Here is a 19,942-nt window from a genome sequence, read left to right as displayed (position 1 = left end):
GCACCAGGACTGGTTCACTGAGAATGACTTGGAGACTCAGGAGCTACTTAACCACAGACATAGGCATTTTTGGATTGGCAGCCTGCTATAGCTTGAGGATAAAGATACAGCTGTCGTGTTACCTGAAGGCTGAGGTCCAATAGAAAACCCAGCACCTAAAAGTCAGATAGTGTAGAAAGGACACAGGAGGCCCAGCAACTTGCTGATAACGATGACATGTGCAGATTCTTCAATGCTGTAAAGGTCATCTATAGCCCAGATATCCAAAGCCATCCTTGCTGAGAGTAAACAGCTGGTACAAACCTATCAAGGACAGAGACATACGAAGATCTCTTCAATTCTGACTGTCCTTTGACTCTATCCCATTGTAAACTATCTAGTCTAGCCTTGCTGACATCTGTGACCAACAGGATATGAAAATGGCCAAAAGCCAACTGTTTTAAATGTAAAGGTCTTGGGAGCCTACTAATAATTATGATTAATTTATACCCAAAAGAGACCAACTCGTTATTATTTCATTTATGTTGTGGGACCTTTTCTGAACGAAGTTGGTAACCATTTTACCCACTATCACTTTAAGGTCATTTATTGGCTTTTATTTTTTTTTGGTCATCCATTGACCGTATATCCAAGGCCCACCCCACCGAGTACCAAGAACTAATGCAAACATAACAAGGACAAAGATTGTGAAAAATACCTTTTAAATGAAAGTTCTTTTCCAATTTAGGGGTCCACTACACAGGACACCAAAGCATGCTTTGTTTTATTGGAATGTGTTTCTTGAATATTGCAACCTAGTTATTTTTAAAATTTTAACTTTCAATATATTGAACAGAGCTGGACTGTTACCAATGCACTGGAATTTTATCCATGTTTCTTTGGGGTGATTTCATTCAGCCAGGTGCCAGATAATGTGTGTGTGCGCGCAATGAATCAGAAACAGTGCTTTGCACAAGTAGATCTGCAGCACAGTCCAACCATGTACAATTTTGATTTTAATGTATTTTAATATTTGATTTGTGCAGTGATCATGGTTATTCTGTTTTCATTTTTTAATTTTGAAGGTTACTGTAGTTAAGGATGTTATTCTTTCTTCATTATACACAGTAGCTTTTGAGCAATTACCATGAAGAATTTTGCTGAAACCATGCTACTCTTCAAAGGATTGTATCAACAGATCATAAGTGTCAAACCATTTTAGAGCAAATGCAAAGTATCTGCTGTCTATGGACAAGAAGCAATGAGGGAGAGCATCAGACGTCACCCACAAAACTTCAAAAGTAAATGACTGCAAGAGTCCAGTGCATTTGGACGACTATGGGCCTTCATGCTACCTCATCAAGTAATTGCCATAAAAAAACAATTTTTAAAAAGTACTCTCAAAATAAAAATCCAGCACTTTTGGGGGGCGGGGGGGGGGGGGGGGTGAAGGTTAATATCCAACTAAAATGAAGGAAGGTATTTTGTCAATTTTAATTATGTAAAAGCCCTAAGTGGGGTCCTGAACCTCATTAATTCTTTGGTTAATGTGCTGAAGTGACATTATGTAATGTCCGACAAAATAACCGTAACTTTACAGCAAAAGAATAGCTTAAGGTCGGTTGTTTTGGAAAATTCAAAAATAAATTATTTTGACGAATATATTTGTTGATGGGAGGGGTATGTTAATATTAAGAAGGATGAAGTGTTAGGAGTCATGATAAATATTAAAGGTGGATAAATCTCCAGGGCCTAGTGGGCTCTATACCAGGTACTGAGGGAAGCAAGGGAGTAGATTGCTGGGGGCCTGACAGAGATCTGTTATCCTCTTTAGTCACGGGTGAGATGCCAGAAAATTAGAGAATAACCAGAGTTGTTCTTTTGTTTAAGAAGGGCAATGGGAACAAACCAGGAAATTATAGACTGCTGAGCCTTGCGTCAGTGATAGGGAAATTATTGTTCTCAGGGACAGGATTTACTTGCATTTGGAAAAGCCTAGACTTGGTAAGGACAGTCAGCATGGCTTTGTGTGGGGGAGGCTCTGTCTCTCAAATTTGATTTGAGTATTTGAGGAAGGTATGGCAGTGGATTTTGTCTTTATGGGCTTTAGTAAAGGATGTGATAAGGTCCCTCATAGTAGGCTAGTCCAGAAGATTAAGTCATGTGGTATTCATGGTGAGTTGGTAAATTGCATCGACAATTGGCTTGGTTGTAGAAAATGGAGGATAGTTGTAGAGGGGTGTTTCCCTGGCTGGAGGTTTGTGACCAGTGATGTTCTGCAAGGATTGGTACTGAGACTTTGTTTGTAATATATATTATGATTTGGATGAAAATGTAGGTGGTCTGATTAGTAAGTATCCAGATGACTTGAAAATTGGTAAGAGTTGTGAATAATGAAGGTTATCAAATTGATACAGCAGGATACAGATCAGTTCAAAATTTAGGTGGAGAAATGGCAGATGGCGTTTAATCTGGACAAGTGTGACATGTTACATTTTGGGAGGTCAAATGTAAGAGGAAAGTACACACTAAATGAAAGGACACACAAGACCCTTAGGAGCAATGTTGTATACCTCAAGTGGTGCAAGTCCATAACTCCCCAGTAGGGTGGGAAAGAAAGCTTATGGGAATGCTTGCCTTCATCGGTTGGGGCATTTAGTATAAAATTAGGAAGTCATGTTGCAGCTGTGCAAAACTTTGGTTAGGCCACATTTGGAGTATTATATGCATTTCTGATTGCCATACTATAGGAAAGGTGTGGAGGCTTTGGAGAGGGCACAGAAAAGGTTCACTAGGATGTTGCCTGGATTGGTGTGTATTAGCTATGAAGAGACGTTGAACAAACTTGGATTGTTTTCTCTGGAGCATCAGCGGCTGAGGGGTGATCAGATAGAAGTATTTAAAATGATGAGAGGCACAGATAGGGTTGATAGTTGGTGTCTTTATCCCCAGAATGGAAATTTCAAAACTAGAGGGCATAGACTTAAGCAAATGAAGGGAAGGTTTAAAGGAGATTTTGTGAGGCAAGTTTTTTTTTACACACAGAGTGATAGGTACGTGGAGCAAGCTGCCAGGGGAGGTGGTAGAAGCAGATGTGATAACAGCGTTTAAGTGGCATTTAGACGGACACATGAACAGGCAGGGAATAAAAGGATACAGTTCATGCACAGGCAGATGGGACTAGTTTAATCTGGTATAATGGTCAGCACAGACAAGGTGGGATGAAAGGTCATTCTATGACTCCAGAATTTTGGAACATTCTTTAGGCTCCTCCCCAGTGAAACAGCATAAATGCCTTTGCTGGAGAAGCTCTTGTTTAGATGAGTTGTTGTCCATCATGCTAGAAGGAAGTTGAGAACTCTTAAGATGCTATTTGAAGAAGTGCAAAGAATTCAAGAGTCAATTTGGGTGACCAAACGCAGTGTGAGGTGTTATCCTCATGCAAGCTCTTTGAAAGAGCCACTGACTTAGTTCCATCCCCTTGCTCTTTCTCCTCGGCTCCGTAGATATTCCGATCTCAATTCATCCTGTTGCATTTTGCCCAAGCTTCTTCCCATGAATAACAGCTTGACACTTGTTATTTTGGGATATTCCTGTATTACAAAGGGTTGAACATCTGCCGACATAAATTAATGAATGTGCATGGTGTTCTTTGAAAAGTTTCTGAGATGTCTGTAAATCATTGTACAAAGGCTAAGGCTTTTGGTTTATTGAGCTGAATTGAAATTAAATTGATATGGGAACTGGAACATGGCAAGGGAAGCATGCCATTCAACACTGGCATTCATTAAGATCATGGCTGATACAACTCAATGGAATAGCTGTCATTTTAATATCTTTAGCACACGAGGATCTATCAATCCACTGGCACAGTGGATTAGCAGTTTGCCATTTTTCCTTGGGTTATGAATCTAGCTCGAGGTGCCCTGAATAGGAGGACCTTTTTCAAAATGTGACACGTGGTCTAATCTCATGCAGAGCAGAAAATAGTTTTCAGAGGATTGAATTCTGCATCCAGACAGACCTTTACTCATTTCTGAACACTTTAGCATCCCAACCACAGTTCAGAAACCAATGTGCTTCAACCCCCACAGTTATGATGATTCAGTGCACATAGAATTTTGGCAGTCTTCGTTCAGTTGCTAGTAGATTTGAGTCTGCAGGCATAATGTCCTATTATGAAACAAATTGGGATTATACTTGGGCTACTTGATGAAATGGAAACAAATTGCATTGGTATAGTTAAGCATATTTTATCTGAAGTAGAAACCTAGATCAGATTGTTGCAAGAGTGTAGAGGGTGTTTTGAGATGTCATGTATCTCTCAACGCCTTCAGCAACCACCCAATTAATCAACCACACAGCTACAGACTTGTGCAAGTATACTGCTGAATTCTGGATAATCTTTAAGTTTGCTTGGTTTAACATTGAGAATGTGACATTTTTAAACATATTAAATCCAACATGCCAATTCTCATGAGTCACACAAGTATGCCATATTTGGAAAGGTGAAAAAGAATTCAGATTTGCTTTTGTTATTTTGACATTGCTGTGAGAACTGGGTTGCTCATCCAGGGTGAGTTAAATTAAACCTGAGCTTTATATTACATGGGACAATACTTTGTGATGCTTCTCAGGAGCATGTTAAGAGTTGATGATCTATGTGACCATTATATTTATGTCTTCATTATTAGATTATTTTAAAACAAATGACCCAAATGATTTGAGATTCTGTTTTAAAAGAAATACTTGCAATTGTATAAAACCTTTAACAACTTCAGATGTTTCAAAAATCTCTGGAGCCAATGAAATTTGTTTGAATCTCATTCCTGCAGCATATGGGAAATGTATCAGCCAGTTTTACACACAGCCAGGTAATGGAGGTTCAATTACCTCTATTCAGGTGTTGAGGGATAAATGCTGACTAGGCGATGGGGATAACTTTTTGTTGCTCTACAGAGAAGTCGCATTATTGATTTTCTGTATCCAAATGAGGGGGTAAGTGGGATCTTGGTGGCACTGGAAAAATAGCGCCTACAACAGCATAGGACTCCCTCAGTACTGCGTCAAGCCTGTCAGTTTGTGCTTTTGTGCTCCAGTCTCTAGAGAAGAGTCTAGAAACAACAGCCTTCCTATTCAGTGGCATATGTTAGTAACAAATTCACAAATGAAACTGTGTTGCTTTATGTTTCACTATCATTTGCACAAATACTTCAAAGCAAAAATAATTCTTGGAAAAGAAGCTAGTAACTTGTGTGTGACCTTAGAACAATTTCCATCACTAAATTTAAACAAAAGCATTGCTATCTATGAAATTTTGCACCAGTTGAAATTTTGCGTGTTTATTCCCCTTGTCCTTGTTCATTTTGGAATGATGCTTGATTTGATTTTTTAAAAAAATTTAATCTAGGGTGAGATGCAGGATAATGCCAAGTTGCACATTTTAGGTCATAATTCTGCAAAACAATGTATGTGCATTATACCATTTGGAACACTGAATTTGTTACCCCCTTTTCTAAAAAAAAAGGTGGCACAAAACTGATATGGGGATGTGCACCTTGTCCTTCATAACTTTTGTCCTTTCCGGTCATTTCAGCTTTTGAAAGATTGTTATTTAAAGAAATAAGTCTTCCTCAACTTAATAAGCAGCATTGTATTATATTTGTGTTTCTGTGTTGTCTTTGGAGACAGGATATTTATTTTTAGGGTGACGGGTTACCTATTTGCAGTGCTGCCAATGTAATTCCAATTTCTATCTTCCACCCTCCCCATTTGTTAACAAACATGTTGAAATAAAAAAGTGATTAATACAAGTTATTCTTCAGAGGCAAATGTGTGTAAAGAGTTGGGGAGGGGCAAAGATTAGGGTCACATCTCTGGTGCAGGACAGGTTCCTATTCCTAGTTGCTGCGCCTGTACTTTATTTATTATGGGAAATAGCTGAGGTAGCTGGCAAACACAAACGCATAAAAATCCAAGCTATAATAATTAAACTAATGTAGCTCAATGAGTGTAGTTCACACTGAGTTAATACAGGTACGTTTGAGGATTGAGATTCCTCTAAGCCAATTCCTGTCATTATGTTGCCAGCACACTGCAATTAAAAAGTATTCTAAATGAAAGTTGATTTGGCACTTTATTAGGGATGCCAACACAAATCATGTGTTTTCTTTTTATTTGATGTTGAGCTATGTTAAAAACTTTGAATTGTACCTTCTATATATAAACGGAGGCTGAAGCAATGTGCACTTTTAATTGAAAATGTCCACATCTTGCTTGGTTCCTCATTTTATTTGTATTATATCTATTCACAACCCTCTATTCCACCTTGTAACAACTTGCTTTTTTATCTATGGAATTTATCAGATGAAATTTTCCCAGTGTACTTTAAAAAAAATTAAATGTTTTTTTCCCGCTCGGGCACAAACTCAAAGAGAATGATTGCTGTTAAAGGTCTTGGGTCTAATAAGTTGGGCTGCCTCCATTCCCAGCGGATCTAAGTCCAACACAAACTGGCAACAATTTGGCACTGTTTTTGCAACAATATGGAAATCTTGGCATGAGCTGGGAAATTTTAAAATGAGTAAATCGCCCAAATGGTGTGTAACATCCTGTGCAGAATGCTCCTATCCTGAAATTGCAGCTGAAATGTAATATGGGGCAACGTTGAGAAAGAAAAATCCACATCCACCTACACTGCTTAATTGAGCTCTGTGGCCAAAATTTTTTTTTTAAGAGCAGGTCAGTACAATTTTAACTATTATGTGAATGTATAGTTAAAAAGAGATTCTCTAGGCCCTTCCAGAGAGTAGTTGAGGGAGTAAGGTTTGTCTGTGAGAATATGACCCAGTGATTACTTCTTGTGAGACCATACTGGTACCTTGCTTGGGATGTATTCCCAGGAACAGTGCGGCAGGTAGAACCAGTACTAAAAAGGGTCATTATGACATTTTATATATAGTTGGAAAACCAGGTTCTGGTTATTTAGAACCAAGGTGCGTAGAACTCTTTTTGCAGAGGGTGGCAAATCTTCTGAATTTTCTACTGCGGAGGGCTGTGAAGGCAAGATCATTAGAAGTATTTAAGGTGGAGGAAGATAAATTTTTGAAAGAGTGAGGAATTGAGGGCTATGGGGAACTGGTACAGAAGAGGAATTGAGGCTATTGAGATCAGCCATGATCATCGAATGGTGGGCAGGCTGAGGGGCCAGGTGGCCTACTCCTCTTGTGTTTTTGTGATGCATTACTGACAGTGCTGCTGTGCCAGGGACCTGGTGCAAACCCTTGCTTTGTTGGCCTTGCAGCAATGAATCATTGCGGCCCAATGTGGAGAGGTTGCTTGTGTCTATCACACTGGCTATTGAGCTTGTTGCCATAGAGAAATCTCTGATCCAGGGAGACCTGCGCAGTTGGACAAAAATGAGGAGACAACAGCTTCCATCATTTGCAACGGTCTTGTGCAGTGCCCTTGCGCTTGCCCTCCTCCCCTCCCTCCCACCGCTTTCTAAACTGACGGTATAAATAATAGAAGCCAGTGTCAAAAGGAGTCAAGAAATTGGATCATGGCATGTGAGAATGATAATGCAGTTCTTACTGGAAGAGGGCTTCTTGAAATGGTGATATAGTTACTAGATATTTGAAGGAGCTAGTGAGTAATGTGGATCACAGTGAACCATTTCACCTAGTGCAGAATATCGAATTGAAGGACACAACTGGTGCTTGGTGTGAGTGGGCAAGTGTTGAGGTTGAGTGATTAACTAGACTAGTCCACAGAAAGAATATATCCATGAACAAATATTGAATTGATGGGACATGTCCCATGGAGAAATGAACTGTTAGCATTGATTCATTTAGATGAAAATTGGATAATTTCTTTCAAGAATATTTTGCAAAACAACACACAGGCAATATAAAATATGTCATGGCAGGTATAGCATGTTCAGGTAAGTGGTTGGCTTTGGACTTGTGGTTCCCAAAGCTTTCCATTACAGAAGGCTTTCTTGAGTCATGCCTGCGTGCATGTAGACTAATTAAGCAATTGAACTCCATAATTAGTTAACATATGCATTATAGTTGTAACTTCAGTGTTTATCCCTGTAAACAGACTGAAATGGAAACCCGTTCTGAGGAAACATGTCAAGAATAATTCCAAGCATTTGCGCCTGCCTTCCAGAGGAGAACTCACTGCCAAGCTGGTGGAAGGCAAACCTTAAGGGCTTTACTTCATTTTGTTTTCAGAGTAACAGCAATATTTTGAAGTGCAATTGAAAATATGTAATCATTAATTCCTTGCAATTGTTTTAGTAGTGATAATCTAGTATTTTATATCCATCAAATGTGTTGCTCAATATTGCAGTTATAAACTAGAGAACAGGCTTCCTAAATTGATATCCCATTAACTTTATAGGATTGCCTCTTAAAAACCTGATGCAGTGCCTTGGAGGCGTTGATGCTGGTCGCTGTCAGATAAACATGAGTCACCGGCAGTAATTAGGTTGGGCTGTATTCTGGAAAGCATTTGCAAAATACTTGAGCTCATTCTTGAAAACTTTTCTTGGAATGGGCCTCCATTCCAGTTTGTGTGTAAAGTCCATTTAATTGACCTTTATTTTCTGTGATGTGAAGTTTCAAGTTTTTGTCTGTATTAACCCTTCCCACAGGAAGCCAAACCTCTGTAAAGGTGGGCTTGACCCATGTGCTACTGGTCACATTCGGGTTGTAGGCTAGGAATAACATAGAACATAGAATAGAACAGTACAGCACAGGAACAAGCCCTTCGGCTCACAATGTTGTGCCAAACTAGTTAAATGCCTAACTAAACTAATCCCTTCTGCTTTCACAATGTCCATATCCCTCCATTCTCTGCATATTCATGTACCTATCTAAGAGCCTCTTAAACACCTCAATTGTATTTGCCTCCTCTACAATCCCGGTAGCACATTCCAGGCACCCACCACTCTCTGTGTAAAAAGGAAAAAAACTTGCCCCTGCACATCTCCTTTGAACTTGTCCCAATCTTCTTAAATACATGCCCTCTTGTTCTCTAGTATTAGACATTTCGACCCTAGGAACAAGATACTGGCTATCTACTCTGCCTTTGCCTCTCCTAATCTTTTAAACTCCTATCAAGGAATGACTCCCCTGTTGAGTTGTGGAGCCTCAAGTTGTTGCAGGGTTAATGATGCTTCATTCCAGAGAAAGCTCACAGTGTCAGAGTGTTGTGTTACACTGAATTTTATCTGAAATCTGACTTGTGTGTTCATTCATTGCTCAAGCTGTGGACAACAGAACTTTGCTGATGACTTGATTTGAAGTTTGGGTAATTATGCACTTCAGAAGTTTGGGTATGTGGGATTGCTGGGACAGGTCTCTTGCTGCTCTTTATTTTGATATTCTGCTGTATGCCTGCATGACCTTTCTATAAAAAAGCAAGCTGCTCAAGGAACTTGGCAGGTCAGGCAGCATCTGTGGAGGCAAAGGGATAGGCAACGTATCAGGTCAAGAGCCTGCATATTGGCTTGAAACGTTGGCTGCCTCTTTGTCTGCACAGATGCTGCCTGACCCCCTGAGTTCCACCAACAGATCCCTTTCTATAAACTCCAGTGCTGCCGCTGACTATAACAAATATAATTACTACTTATGGCAACTGTTTTCCATAGTGGGCCCATATTGATGTTCTTTGGCCATTGGCGATGGCTGGCTGCTTAAAATTGAAGGTGGTGGTTATGACTTTCAAACTAACATGCCCATATGAAGTTGTGTTTCTGTCACTTGTGCCTGTTGTTGCTGAAACTACACAACTGGCTAAATTGCATAGATATAGATTCTAGAGCCCAAGATGAGAGAAGCATTTCAACTGAAATTAGTGTTGCAAAGAGAATTACACCCTGGTATGGAGGTAATATAAAGGAGGTATTAAGTACCAGTATGGATGTAATATAAAGGAACAATAAGTCATAATGTGGATGTCATATAAAGAGCGCATTAATGTATCAGTGTGCATCTGATGTAGAAGAAGCATTAACTTGTCTGTGGATTTAATAATAATGTACAAAAGGCAGTATTAAAAGACAAGTGCATTGGAAACCTCTGATCAGTGAACACCATATAAAAAAAATGCACTGTATTATCACATCTTGCAGTGTTGGTATCTGGGTTTGTATACATGCAGGTGCATGTGCATTATAACAGACAATTATTCATTTGTCCACCAAAATAGGCAGGCTCTTATTGCTGTTTACGGAGATACAAGAGATGGTTTAAATGGCTGTTTGGCATTTGCAGTAAATGTTATTAATTAGTGTACTTCGTGGTGCTCAGTGTGAACAATTAACAATTGGAAAAGGATCATGTTACCCAACAGATTTTCCATTTTTGTTAAGAAAATCAAGAAAGTTGGAAATCCTGGAATGAAAACAAATACTTGCATCTGTCAGCATCTGTAATGAGCAAAGATGGAAGCTATATTGCCCAGACTGAAAACTGATGAAAAGTTGCATCTTTAAATTCTAACTTGGGTTTGCTTTGCCTCATTTACTTTTAAGCATTCATGTTCTTAATATCTTGTTAAAAAAACAATTGTTTAAAAATACGCACAATCGAGGAATGAGTCTCGCATGTTGATCTCTTTAATTAGTTAGAATCATGTACCTTCAAACTATTCACCTCCATTGATATATACTTGGGTATTGATGCCATTCTTAATGAAAAAACTGCAACTTTTGAAGAAAATAGCCAAAATTCCCTTGAGATGCTTACCTACTTCATTTCTTAAAACACCAGAAAGAGTTGTAGAAAATGGAACTATGCGCATGAATCTAATCTGTCTCACTGTGCATGATGGGTTTGTTTGTTTATATACTGGTATGTAAATTTGGAATAAATATAGAAAATACTGGAAATGTTCAGCAGGTCAGGAAGAAGTGTGCCAAGTGATGTTGAGATGTTGAAGCTAGCTTAGATATTCTCATTTTTCTTCATAGTTAAATTTGAATTTATTTTTCCCCCTGTACAAAGCAGTAACACTACAAGGCAGCCTGGAAAGGTAATGTAAGTTTTGACAGTGAATGATCTGATTACTTTGAAAAGAGTTTGACTAGGAGATGGTGAAATACCATCAATACTGGGAGCTTGGCTGGAATCTTGATCTCCACTCTAAGACCTGGATGCCAGTAATTTTAGGCTTAAGCATATTAATTAAGTGATGGATTCTTTTGAGTTTGGAATGGAACTAAATAAATCAAAAATTGGACTAAACAGATGTTCTTTTGCTTTTCAAGAAGTATTGTAATTGTAGATATAATATTTTCTTCTGTATGATTTTGGACTTTAGAATTGTAGTTTTGAAAATTACTTCTGTATATTGCTATCCATTGTTAAGTTTACTGGGGAGAGAACTAAGGGCATAGTTAAGGAATAATGGATAACTTGTATACCAGTTTTTCTACCTATAAAGCAACCTAGTTTTAAATCGTGTAGGAATATTTCTGCTTATGGCAATTCATCATTAAACCTCTTGACCTGTGCTTCCTCCTCAACTTGCTTCGTCTAGAATTTAACGCTGTGTGCAATGTGCAGAAAGCATGGGGCCTCAGCAATTATCTGGCGTCTGTTTCCATTGTGTGAGTGAATTGTTTGTGGGGTGGTTACTACTATGTAACTCTGTAGGACTGCTTGTGCCCATCTGGTTCTGGTTTTCTCTCTCTGCAGTAGGGCTGAGTCTCATTTCCTCGCACTCACAAGGCACTACAAGAAATGATCTTGTTATGCCTTAACATAATTGAAAATTACATGTTGTGCAGACTAGCAGCACTTAAATGCAGACACATAAAACATTATGTGGTTCAGGTAAAGACGCAGGGAAAAATAAGTTGCGTTAGTAATAAAGTTAAACCCAAAAAAGAACAGATCAGCAGGTTTGGAACTTGCAAGATGTTAATTGGATGTTTAATTCTGCTGCAAGTCTTTTTCTCCAGTACTTTTGGCTCTGGTTTTTGTTTAACTTTTTAACCAATTTGACTGAAATGCAAAATTGTAAATCAGATCTGTATCAAGTTAAGGGCATATCTTCCCTCAGTTTCTTCTGCACAAATCCACTTGATAAGTAACTTGGCTAGAAAATCCTGCACTCAATAGTTGTTAAATTGACCTAGCTGCATAATTTAAAAAAATATGCTGCAACAAAGAAACCTTTTATGCATTTACTCTTTGACAGCTACGGTATAGCTTGGATGAATGTTCCCAAAATTAAAGTGCCTCACCAGCATTTTATCTTACCAAATAGTAAGTAGACCACTAAGATGTCCTGCTTTACTGTGTCTCTCTGTGTTCAGTATATTGAAGCCTTAGCTCCTGGTGACAGAAATGCCCAGTAAATTCTTTTAACTTTGATTAATTGTCAGGATTCTTTACATTTTAACTTCTGATTTGTGCTTCTGTTGTACTCCATTTTAATTGGGTGGAATCAGAATGGCTGGATCACAGAGTGCCAATTTGTGGATAGACTTTAGGTGAACTGTTGTGATGATTTGAACCATATCATTAGGTGTGGTGGTATGCTTGGTAGGGGGATTGGGTGTTATGGGCAGAGGGTATAGCAGGACAGAAAAACTGTGTGCACCCAAAGAGCAGCATCTCAACTAATTGTGGAACAGCCTGGGCAGCCAAGGGCGCAAGGTCCGTAGGGCAAGAGGTGTTCACTAAAAATTGGTAAAGGCAAAAGTTGGAAAGCCTATCGTGGTCAGCTACAGTGACATTTCAGAAAGCAACCATGCACAAAATTACTTCTCCCTGATGAATCTCTGCCATTATTCTTAATAATGGTTTTAAAAGAAGCAGCATGCCAGCTTGCCTGGCTGTCTTGTTTCTTGTTGCGTCCCTATTAGGAGGATTTCGTAGCACATTTCTGGAAATTGGGGACGTAGACTGAGGGTAAAGTGATGAGATAAGATAAGATCTTTATTAGTCACATGTACGTTGAAACAGACAATGAAATACGTCTTTTGTGTAGTGATTTCTGGGGGGCAGCCCGCAAGTATCACCATGCTTCTGGCGCCAACATAGCATGCCCATAACTTCCTGACCCATACGTCTTTGGAATGTGGGAGGAAACCGGAGCACCCGGAGGAAACCAACACAGACACGGGGAGAATGTACAAACTCCTTACAGACAGTGGCCGGATTTGAACCCGGGTCACTGGCGCTGTAAAGCATTGTGCTAACCACTATGCTACCGTGCCTAGAAAGGTAAGTTTCCTTTTGCAGTCAGAGAGGGGCCCAAAGTTCGAGGTTGGTTTGTTGTAAGCTGCTTTGTAAGAAAGTGCATGAATACCAGCTCATTTTACTTCCTAAACCAGATTCACTCGCTGATGCTATTCATAGTTTTACTGATAATGACTGTTCTAGAAAAATATAGTTATGTGCTCTTAAACTGGAGCTGAACCACTTTGAAACGTGCACACTTTGGCTGCTTTTTAACACAAATGTTGTACTCGAGTAAATTGACTTTGCTGTGAATTAGACCTAGGAGTAACATTTAATATTATGTAGTTAGGAGTCATTTGTGGACTGCAATTTCTCATGCTACTTTCATTCTCCTGAAAGCACAGCTTTCCAGCATTCAGTGCCTCAGTTATAATGAGAGCCATTGATGCCCTCTACTTTTGATATGGTCTCCATTAAGGTGTTATAGATATTATATCTGAGTACCAGGAAGTCTTTAGGAGTAGTAGTGATGGAGTGGAGCAGATATTTCCAGACAGAGAACAAAGGGGCAGACCTAAGGAGGCCCAGTTAACAGGGGAATTGTACATGGAGCCCAATGCCAGTTTGTATGGGTGCATATCAAAAATGTATATGGACAGGAAACCAGCCACATCAATGAGTCTGGTCTGTATTGCTACTTGTAATAGAGTGTTGTAGGTTAGGGGTAAAGATGTGGCAGGTTTCGTGGCTCCTGTGTACTTTTTCCTTGGCATGAATAAAATCAAGGCAAACCACAGTATTGTAGGGAATGCCTGGTGTCTGTCTTGTGAGATGTGGGTTTTAAATCCATGGGTTGATGGGTTAAAATTTTAAGCGTTTGTGGAGCTCTCAAGTTATCAAGAAAAGGATTCAATGCATGCACTATCTATTAATTGGCATGAATAGGGACTAAATATTTAATCTCACTTAAGGAAAACTGGAATTCTCCCTAACTGCATGCAGCTAATTTTAGAATTTTTTGATAATGGTAATTGATGCTTTTACACAGTGATATTTTTCTTTGAGAAGTTAAAAATGAATGAATGAAAAAATGATAACATTTCCTTTGTGTACTGAGTATCCTAGTGGAATAATATGAAATTGAATGTTATATTGTGAGGAGTGGTATTGCATTCAAATCTTAATTCTGAAAAATATTTTTTGATGTAAAAGTCAGGACTGTTTTATTAATTTGAGAACAGAATTACACTAAGTGTTAAAAGAAAGTTGGATGCAAGATGGCAAATCCTGATAATCAGAGTACTGAAAGCAAAATTGCAAAGAGAACTCATGGACAGATGTAGTATAATCACATTTAAGATGTATCTAAGTTAGAGAAGTACTGAAAAAAAAATACTGGATTAATTTCTCTTCAAGAAGTAATGGGATAAACTAGTTTTCTTGTATTTCCTTTTAACGAAGAACTAGGCCATTCAGGCATCAGGTCTAAGCCAACTCAGAGAGCAATCCCACTCCCTCGTTTATTTCCCTGTAACCTATTCTCTCTCTCGTGCACCAAATTCGTTCTGATTCTCCTACCAGCCACTGGCACATGGGGTAATTCACAGTAGCTAATTAACCTAACAACCAGCACATCTATGATGTGGGAGGAAACCAGAACACCTGGGAGAAAGCCACACGGTCACAAATGGAACGTACAAACTCCACATGGACAGCATCAGAGGTCAGGATTGAACCTGGGTCACTGGAGCTGTGAGGCAGCAGCTCTACTTTGGGAAATGTCATGTGAGATGTTGAATGCAAATAATCTCGCTTGTGATGCACACTTTTTAAAAATAAAATTGTTATTCAGTGATCTAAATAAAAATGAATCAGCACAGAATATCTACAGTGGAGAGATTGTCCTTTTAGTCCTTCAGGTTGATGCCAGTGTTCTCGTATCAATCTAATGCTGCCAAGGTAGTTTTCTATTCCTTTCTCTCTCTCTACCTTTTGGATGCATCTGTATTAATGTGCCTCAAAGTCTCCTTGTGGCAGCAAGCCTAGAAATGGGCAAAACCTATTGTATTGTGGGGAAGGACAGGAACTCGGGTTACCCATTATTAGAGGCCAAGTTATTTATTGGAGGGCTTGCTCGTTCCTGTCAGACTCCATAACTCCTCGTTATCTCAGAAGCACCCTTCACTAAAATATCCACCAAACTCTAAGGTATTGACTGTAACAAAATAAAAAGACATTAAACTTTTATCAGAAATCTTTGCTACTTTTTTTAAAAAGAAAACTGATTCTAATATGACTTCCTCTTTTAAGCATATCAACCGAGATTGTAAAAGGCTACACAATCAATTGCTAGAATTCTGTGTATGTGTGCACTTGTGTGTGAGCATTTATAAATAGTGAACTTTTAAGGATTGAAACTCTATTGCGACTGTTCAAATTTGAAAGTTTTGTTGTAGTGACTTGAGGCTATTTTTGATACTGCTCTGTTACTCATTGTTATCAGGCCACTCAGCAACAATATGAAGTTTCTCTTATCAACATTTCAAGTTCTAGAGCACCTTCTTGTGAATAAGATTATAGCTCAAAAAGTGATGAATAATTTATAATGAAAGGATGACCCAATTTGTGTATTTTTTTTTGAAAGATGTGAAAAAGAATGTGGCCTTCACCGAATTGGGAGAATGAGTTGAAATTTGGCTAATATAAAAATGATGAAACTCAACACATTTCATTATTTCCATAAAGTGACAGCACTCTTTTCTGTATTTGTACAATTTATGGCCATAAATCGTGAGGTCGGTGTCCATAATTCTCCATTGTGCATTGTTGTCGTATTTGCAAATGGAATCCACACAGGAAGTGATTTGATATGACCTTCAACTCTTTACCCATTCTTGTGATTAAAAAGTATTAAAAAAAATGACTGAAGTGTTCATGATTTTTCATGGCCCACTTGGTCATAATCACTGCTGAACAACCTCCCTGACTTTAAAGCTCATTTTAAAAGTATGGAGAGACATTTTCTCCATTCTACTGATAAATTTCTATTGATTTTTAATTTATTTCAAATTTATATTTTAGCTACCTTTTACCTTTTGCCATAATGCCAACTTTATTCACTAGTCTTTAACTTTTTGCAAATTATTATCTGTACTTGGTTTGCTGTCTTTGAGAATTCTTCATTTTGATAGGCTGCTTGGCTTGCTTTGTGTATTCACTCTTTCTGGATGGCACAGATTCCCTGTAGATGGTTCCAGATTGAACTTCAAATTGGAATAAAGGAAATCGATGCTTGCTAAGTCTTTGTGGGCCTGTTACTTTGAGATTGGTGGTAAGCCCCTTTACTAAGAGCCATGATATCTGAAGGATATATTTCTGTTGTACACTGTTGGTTTAATAAGGTGTTTTAATTTGTGTTTCTTCCACAAACATATTCCTGAAACACCTGCAACTCTGCACTTAGCTACAGAGATGATGATTAAATCTTTGTCCCTTGTCAGGGCAGTATGATTGAAGACCTTCCATTCATAAAGAGTTATGGGGTGTGCACGTTCTTTAGAATCCCTAGTGGCAATACAAAAAATTAAGGAAATCAGATTTTTCTGTTGTTGAATACCTGTAATTGTGATTATTGTAGGCCAGTAGACAGTTTGGTTTGAAAAACAAGCATTGCATGGAATTAATTTTTCTGTTATTGTATGAGCTTAAGGGGGAAAATGTTGGTATTTTAAATATTAGCAAAATTTGCCACTTTTACATATGCCTTTTTACATGCTTTCTTTAGTTAGAATATTGATATTTTAGCTGATATTAATGTAATGCTGTATAGGACTATTCTTCAGAGTATTGATGACAAACGTTGTGGTAGAGTTTAATCATGTATTTTTTTAAGAAACAGCTTGGCATACTTTTAGATGCAGCTGGCCAGAAATTCAATCATCTCTTCGTCTCTCGGAATCTTTTTCTTTTAAGAGTTTATCAAATCTTCTATCCTCCTTCCAACCCAACACATAGAGTTCCATTAATTTTATTTTTGTTCGTTAACTCCCATTCTGTTCCTAATGTGTGATTCTCTTTATACTGTATATATAAAAAAAACATTTTGGTCAAGTCATCGTATTATAAATAGGTGCTAACGCAGTAGAAGTGATGGGAATGAGGGGAATTTTTTCACTCCTGTTTGAAATAATGTGAAGATTGAAAGGCAAGAGTATGGTGATGATTTGAAAGTAGACATAAATTCACAATCTAACTCAATTTTGATGTTGCACTGTGAATGTACTCTGAAAATGTTTAGTGTACAAATGTGCCCAAGGTAAAACGATTTATACAGGTCTATGCTAAGGACATTATTCTCCATCATGGGAAACGTTTTGTTTAAGACAAACCATCATTATATTTTTTCATTTTATGTTTGTGTTCATTTGTATTTATAGATTTTTGTTTTATTTTATTTTAATCATTTTCCTTTATTCTGTTTCCCATCTCCAGTACCTGCAGATGAAATGGCCATTGATTGATGTACAGGCAGGGAGCCTACAGGGTAGGCAAGGACTCAAGGATGCTAGGTCCCCATCTCCAGCACACATTGTTGTAAGTAGTGGCTAGATACATTTTCTTTGCTTCAGTGGGATCATTTGGAACTTAATGTTTACTTAAAGTAGCAATTAACAAAAATTGAAGTGATGTTGAATAAGTCATGTGAAGTGGGCCTATTACTGTTGAAGTGTACCTTGGGCTTTGGTGCACAAGGGATCAGTGATGCATTTATGGCCTGGCTTTTTGGGTCAGTGTTCACCATCATTACACTGTGTAAATGACTGCAACTTTTGGAGGATCAATCTGTTAAAAAGGGAAATCCAGAGATGCAGTTAGTGATTCCCTGCTCTGCAAGGTGCCCTGTTTTGCAGCTTTCTCTAGCATCATCTTCAAAAATCAATGATCAGACACCCATCGATGGAATTTGCAATGTGATTTTGTTGTAATACAATCCTTTAAAAATATTGTGCCTTGCTGCCAGAGGTGTATATAAATTTCTAAAGGTGTGTGTATGTTTAACAACACCTTTGGCCTTAAAAGTTGATTTTGTGTATGTGGGAGCTCATTCCTTCAGATGAACATTTTTGTACTCATTGGCTTTTAAAATATATTTTTGAAGCTCCACTTGTAATATTTTACCATAATCTCTTTTGAATATATCTTGTGTTTTGAAAAATGTTTAAACTGTTATTTAAATTTGTGCTTTCTACTTTCTTGTTTACTGTCTACTTAAGAATACTTAAGTGTGAATGGCTGCTAAACCTGCTTGATGACATCACCGTTGCTGGATGCCAGGTATCCTATTGAACTAGTGGCTCTCAGCCATCAGCCTTGGAAAAGGGGAAATTCATGCTGCAGAGTTCATTAGATCTCTGTGTGCAGTTCTCTATGATGTTAGCAGCAAGTGCTGTTGCAATAACAGTCTGCAAAACCTGGGTCATAGTGTGTGATCCCGAAACTAATGAATATCAATTGGGTCTGCTTCTTCCAGCTCTTGCCAAGAGGGGCAAATGTGGACCTTCTTGAAAAGGTCCGCTGTTCATGATTTTTTTGGAACTTAAGTGGAGTTACATCTCTAGTTTCTCCTTTTGCAGAAAAATCTTAAGGTGTGGATCATTTAAGAAGCCTCTGAAAAAGAGCTCAATGTTGGTAGAACATGGGTTACCAGTTAGTCATATGAAATGGATGCCTCTGAAGTGCAGGAAGTTATGTTGGCTGTTATTCTTCTTTTAGAAATGTTGCAGGCTAACTTTTCTCCTGTGCCCCTCTGTTTGTGACATTGGCTCCAGTATTCACAATCGCAGTGAAATAAAACAAATCTTACTGACCATGACAAATCTTGATTTTATTTTTACTGTCTCTCAATCCTCTGCTCGTACACAAGTTGTGTAAAATTGGTGGGTGTTATCATACAAAATAAAAGTTTACCCAGGAGTCATGTTCATGTGATTTTGTTGTCTTCTCCAATCCAGTTTGGAAACAGCCGAGTAACAAAGCTTCAAAGTAAAAATATTGCTGCTGGAGCTGCACTATTATTTTATACTGGTCACTTGTAATGTGATATTTGGAAGCATCAACTCCTGGCATTTATCCTGCTAAGTGTGGCTCTTATCCCAATAGCAGATTTGTAGACCCTGATTTTTTTTTCTGTGGGCCTATGAGTTTGTTGCTGTGGCATTTTTATCAGGGATAAATGCCAGGAGCTAGCTCATGGGCATCACTCTCCTGGGACCTGCATTAGCCTGATAATGGTGCAAATATAGCAATGGAGTTGTGCAAGTCCTTGATGTTTTCTCCTGCGGCTTTGCTGCTCTGTATTCACGAGCATGAGTGAACACTGAGCAAGGCTCTTTGCTCTGCTTGAGTGACACTCTGGACAGTACACTATAGGTATTCTGTGACTCCACCACACCAACTTATCAAGATGTAAAACACAATAACAGCTAATCAAATACTTGGATTCTATTACATTACCATCAAGCCCTGATTAATTGTGTAGTTGATAAATTTATAAGTTGGTCATGGAATGAGTGATTTATCTTAACAGGCTGGAAGCAGTTTCATGATAGCTATCTGGTCACATCTATTGTGCACGTGTTTTTTGTTTCCTCTCTCCTCTTGTTTATACTATTTTAGTGCATTGTTGGTTCATTTGCATATCTTCAGTGAAAGTAAATAAATTTCTTTTCGTTTTTCATATTTGGCAAGAAACTTTTCTCCCT

General features: G+C 38.3%; 1 protein-coding gene across 1 annotated transcript in view; it reads left to right on the top strand.

Annotated features, from left to right (window-relative positions):
• The window catches only part of tcf7l2 (transcription factor 7 like 2), a 159,052-nt gene that overhangs the window by 48,888 nt on the left and 90,222 nt on the right, over positions 1 to 19,942 (top strand). The window contains 1 exon segment of the mRNA XM_052027216.1: positions 17,673 to 17,774. Within this exon segment, the coding sequence (XP_051883176.1) occupies positions 17,673 to 17,774 (102 nt within the window).

This window comes from Pristis pectinata, chromosome 12 (genome assembly GCF_009764475.1).
Source record: "Pristis pectinata isolate sPriPec2 chromosome 12, sPriPec2.1.pri, whole genome shotgun sequence".
Lineage (NCBI taxonomy): Eukaryota > Metazoa > Chordata > Chondrichthyes > Rhinopristiformes > Pristidae > Pristis > Pristis pectinata.
The sequence above is the reverse complement of the archived record's forward strand: the minus strand, read 5'-3'. Positions and strand labels throughout refer to the sequence as shown.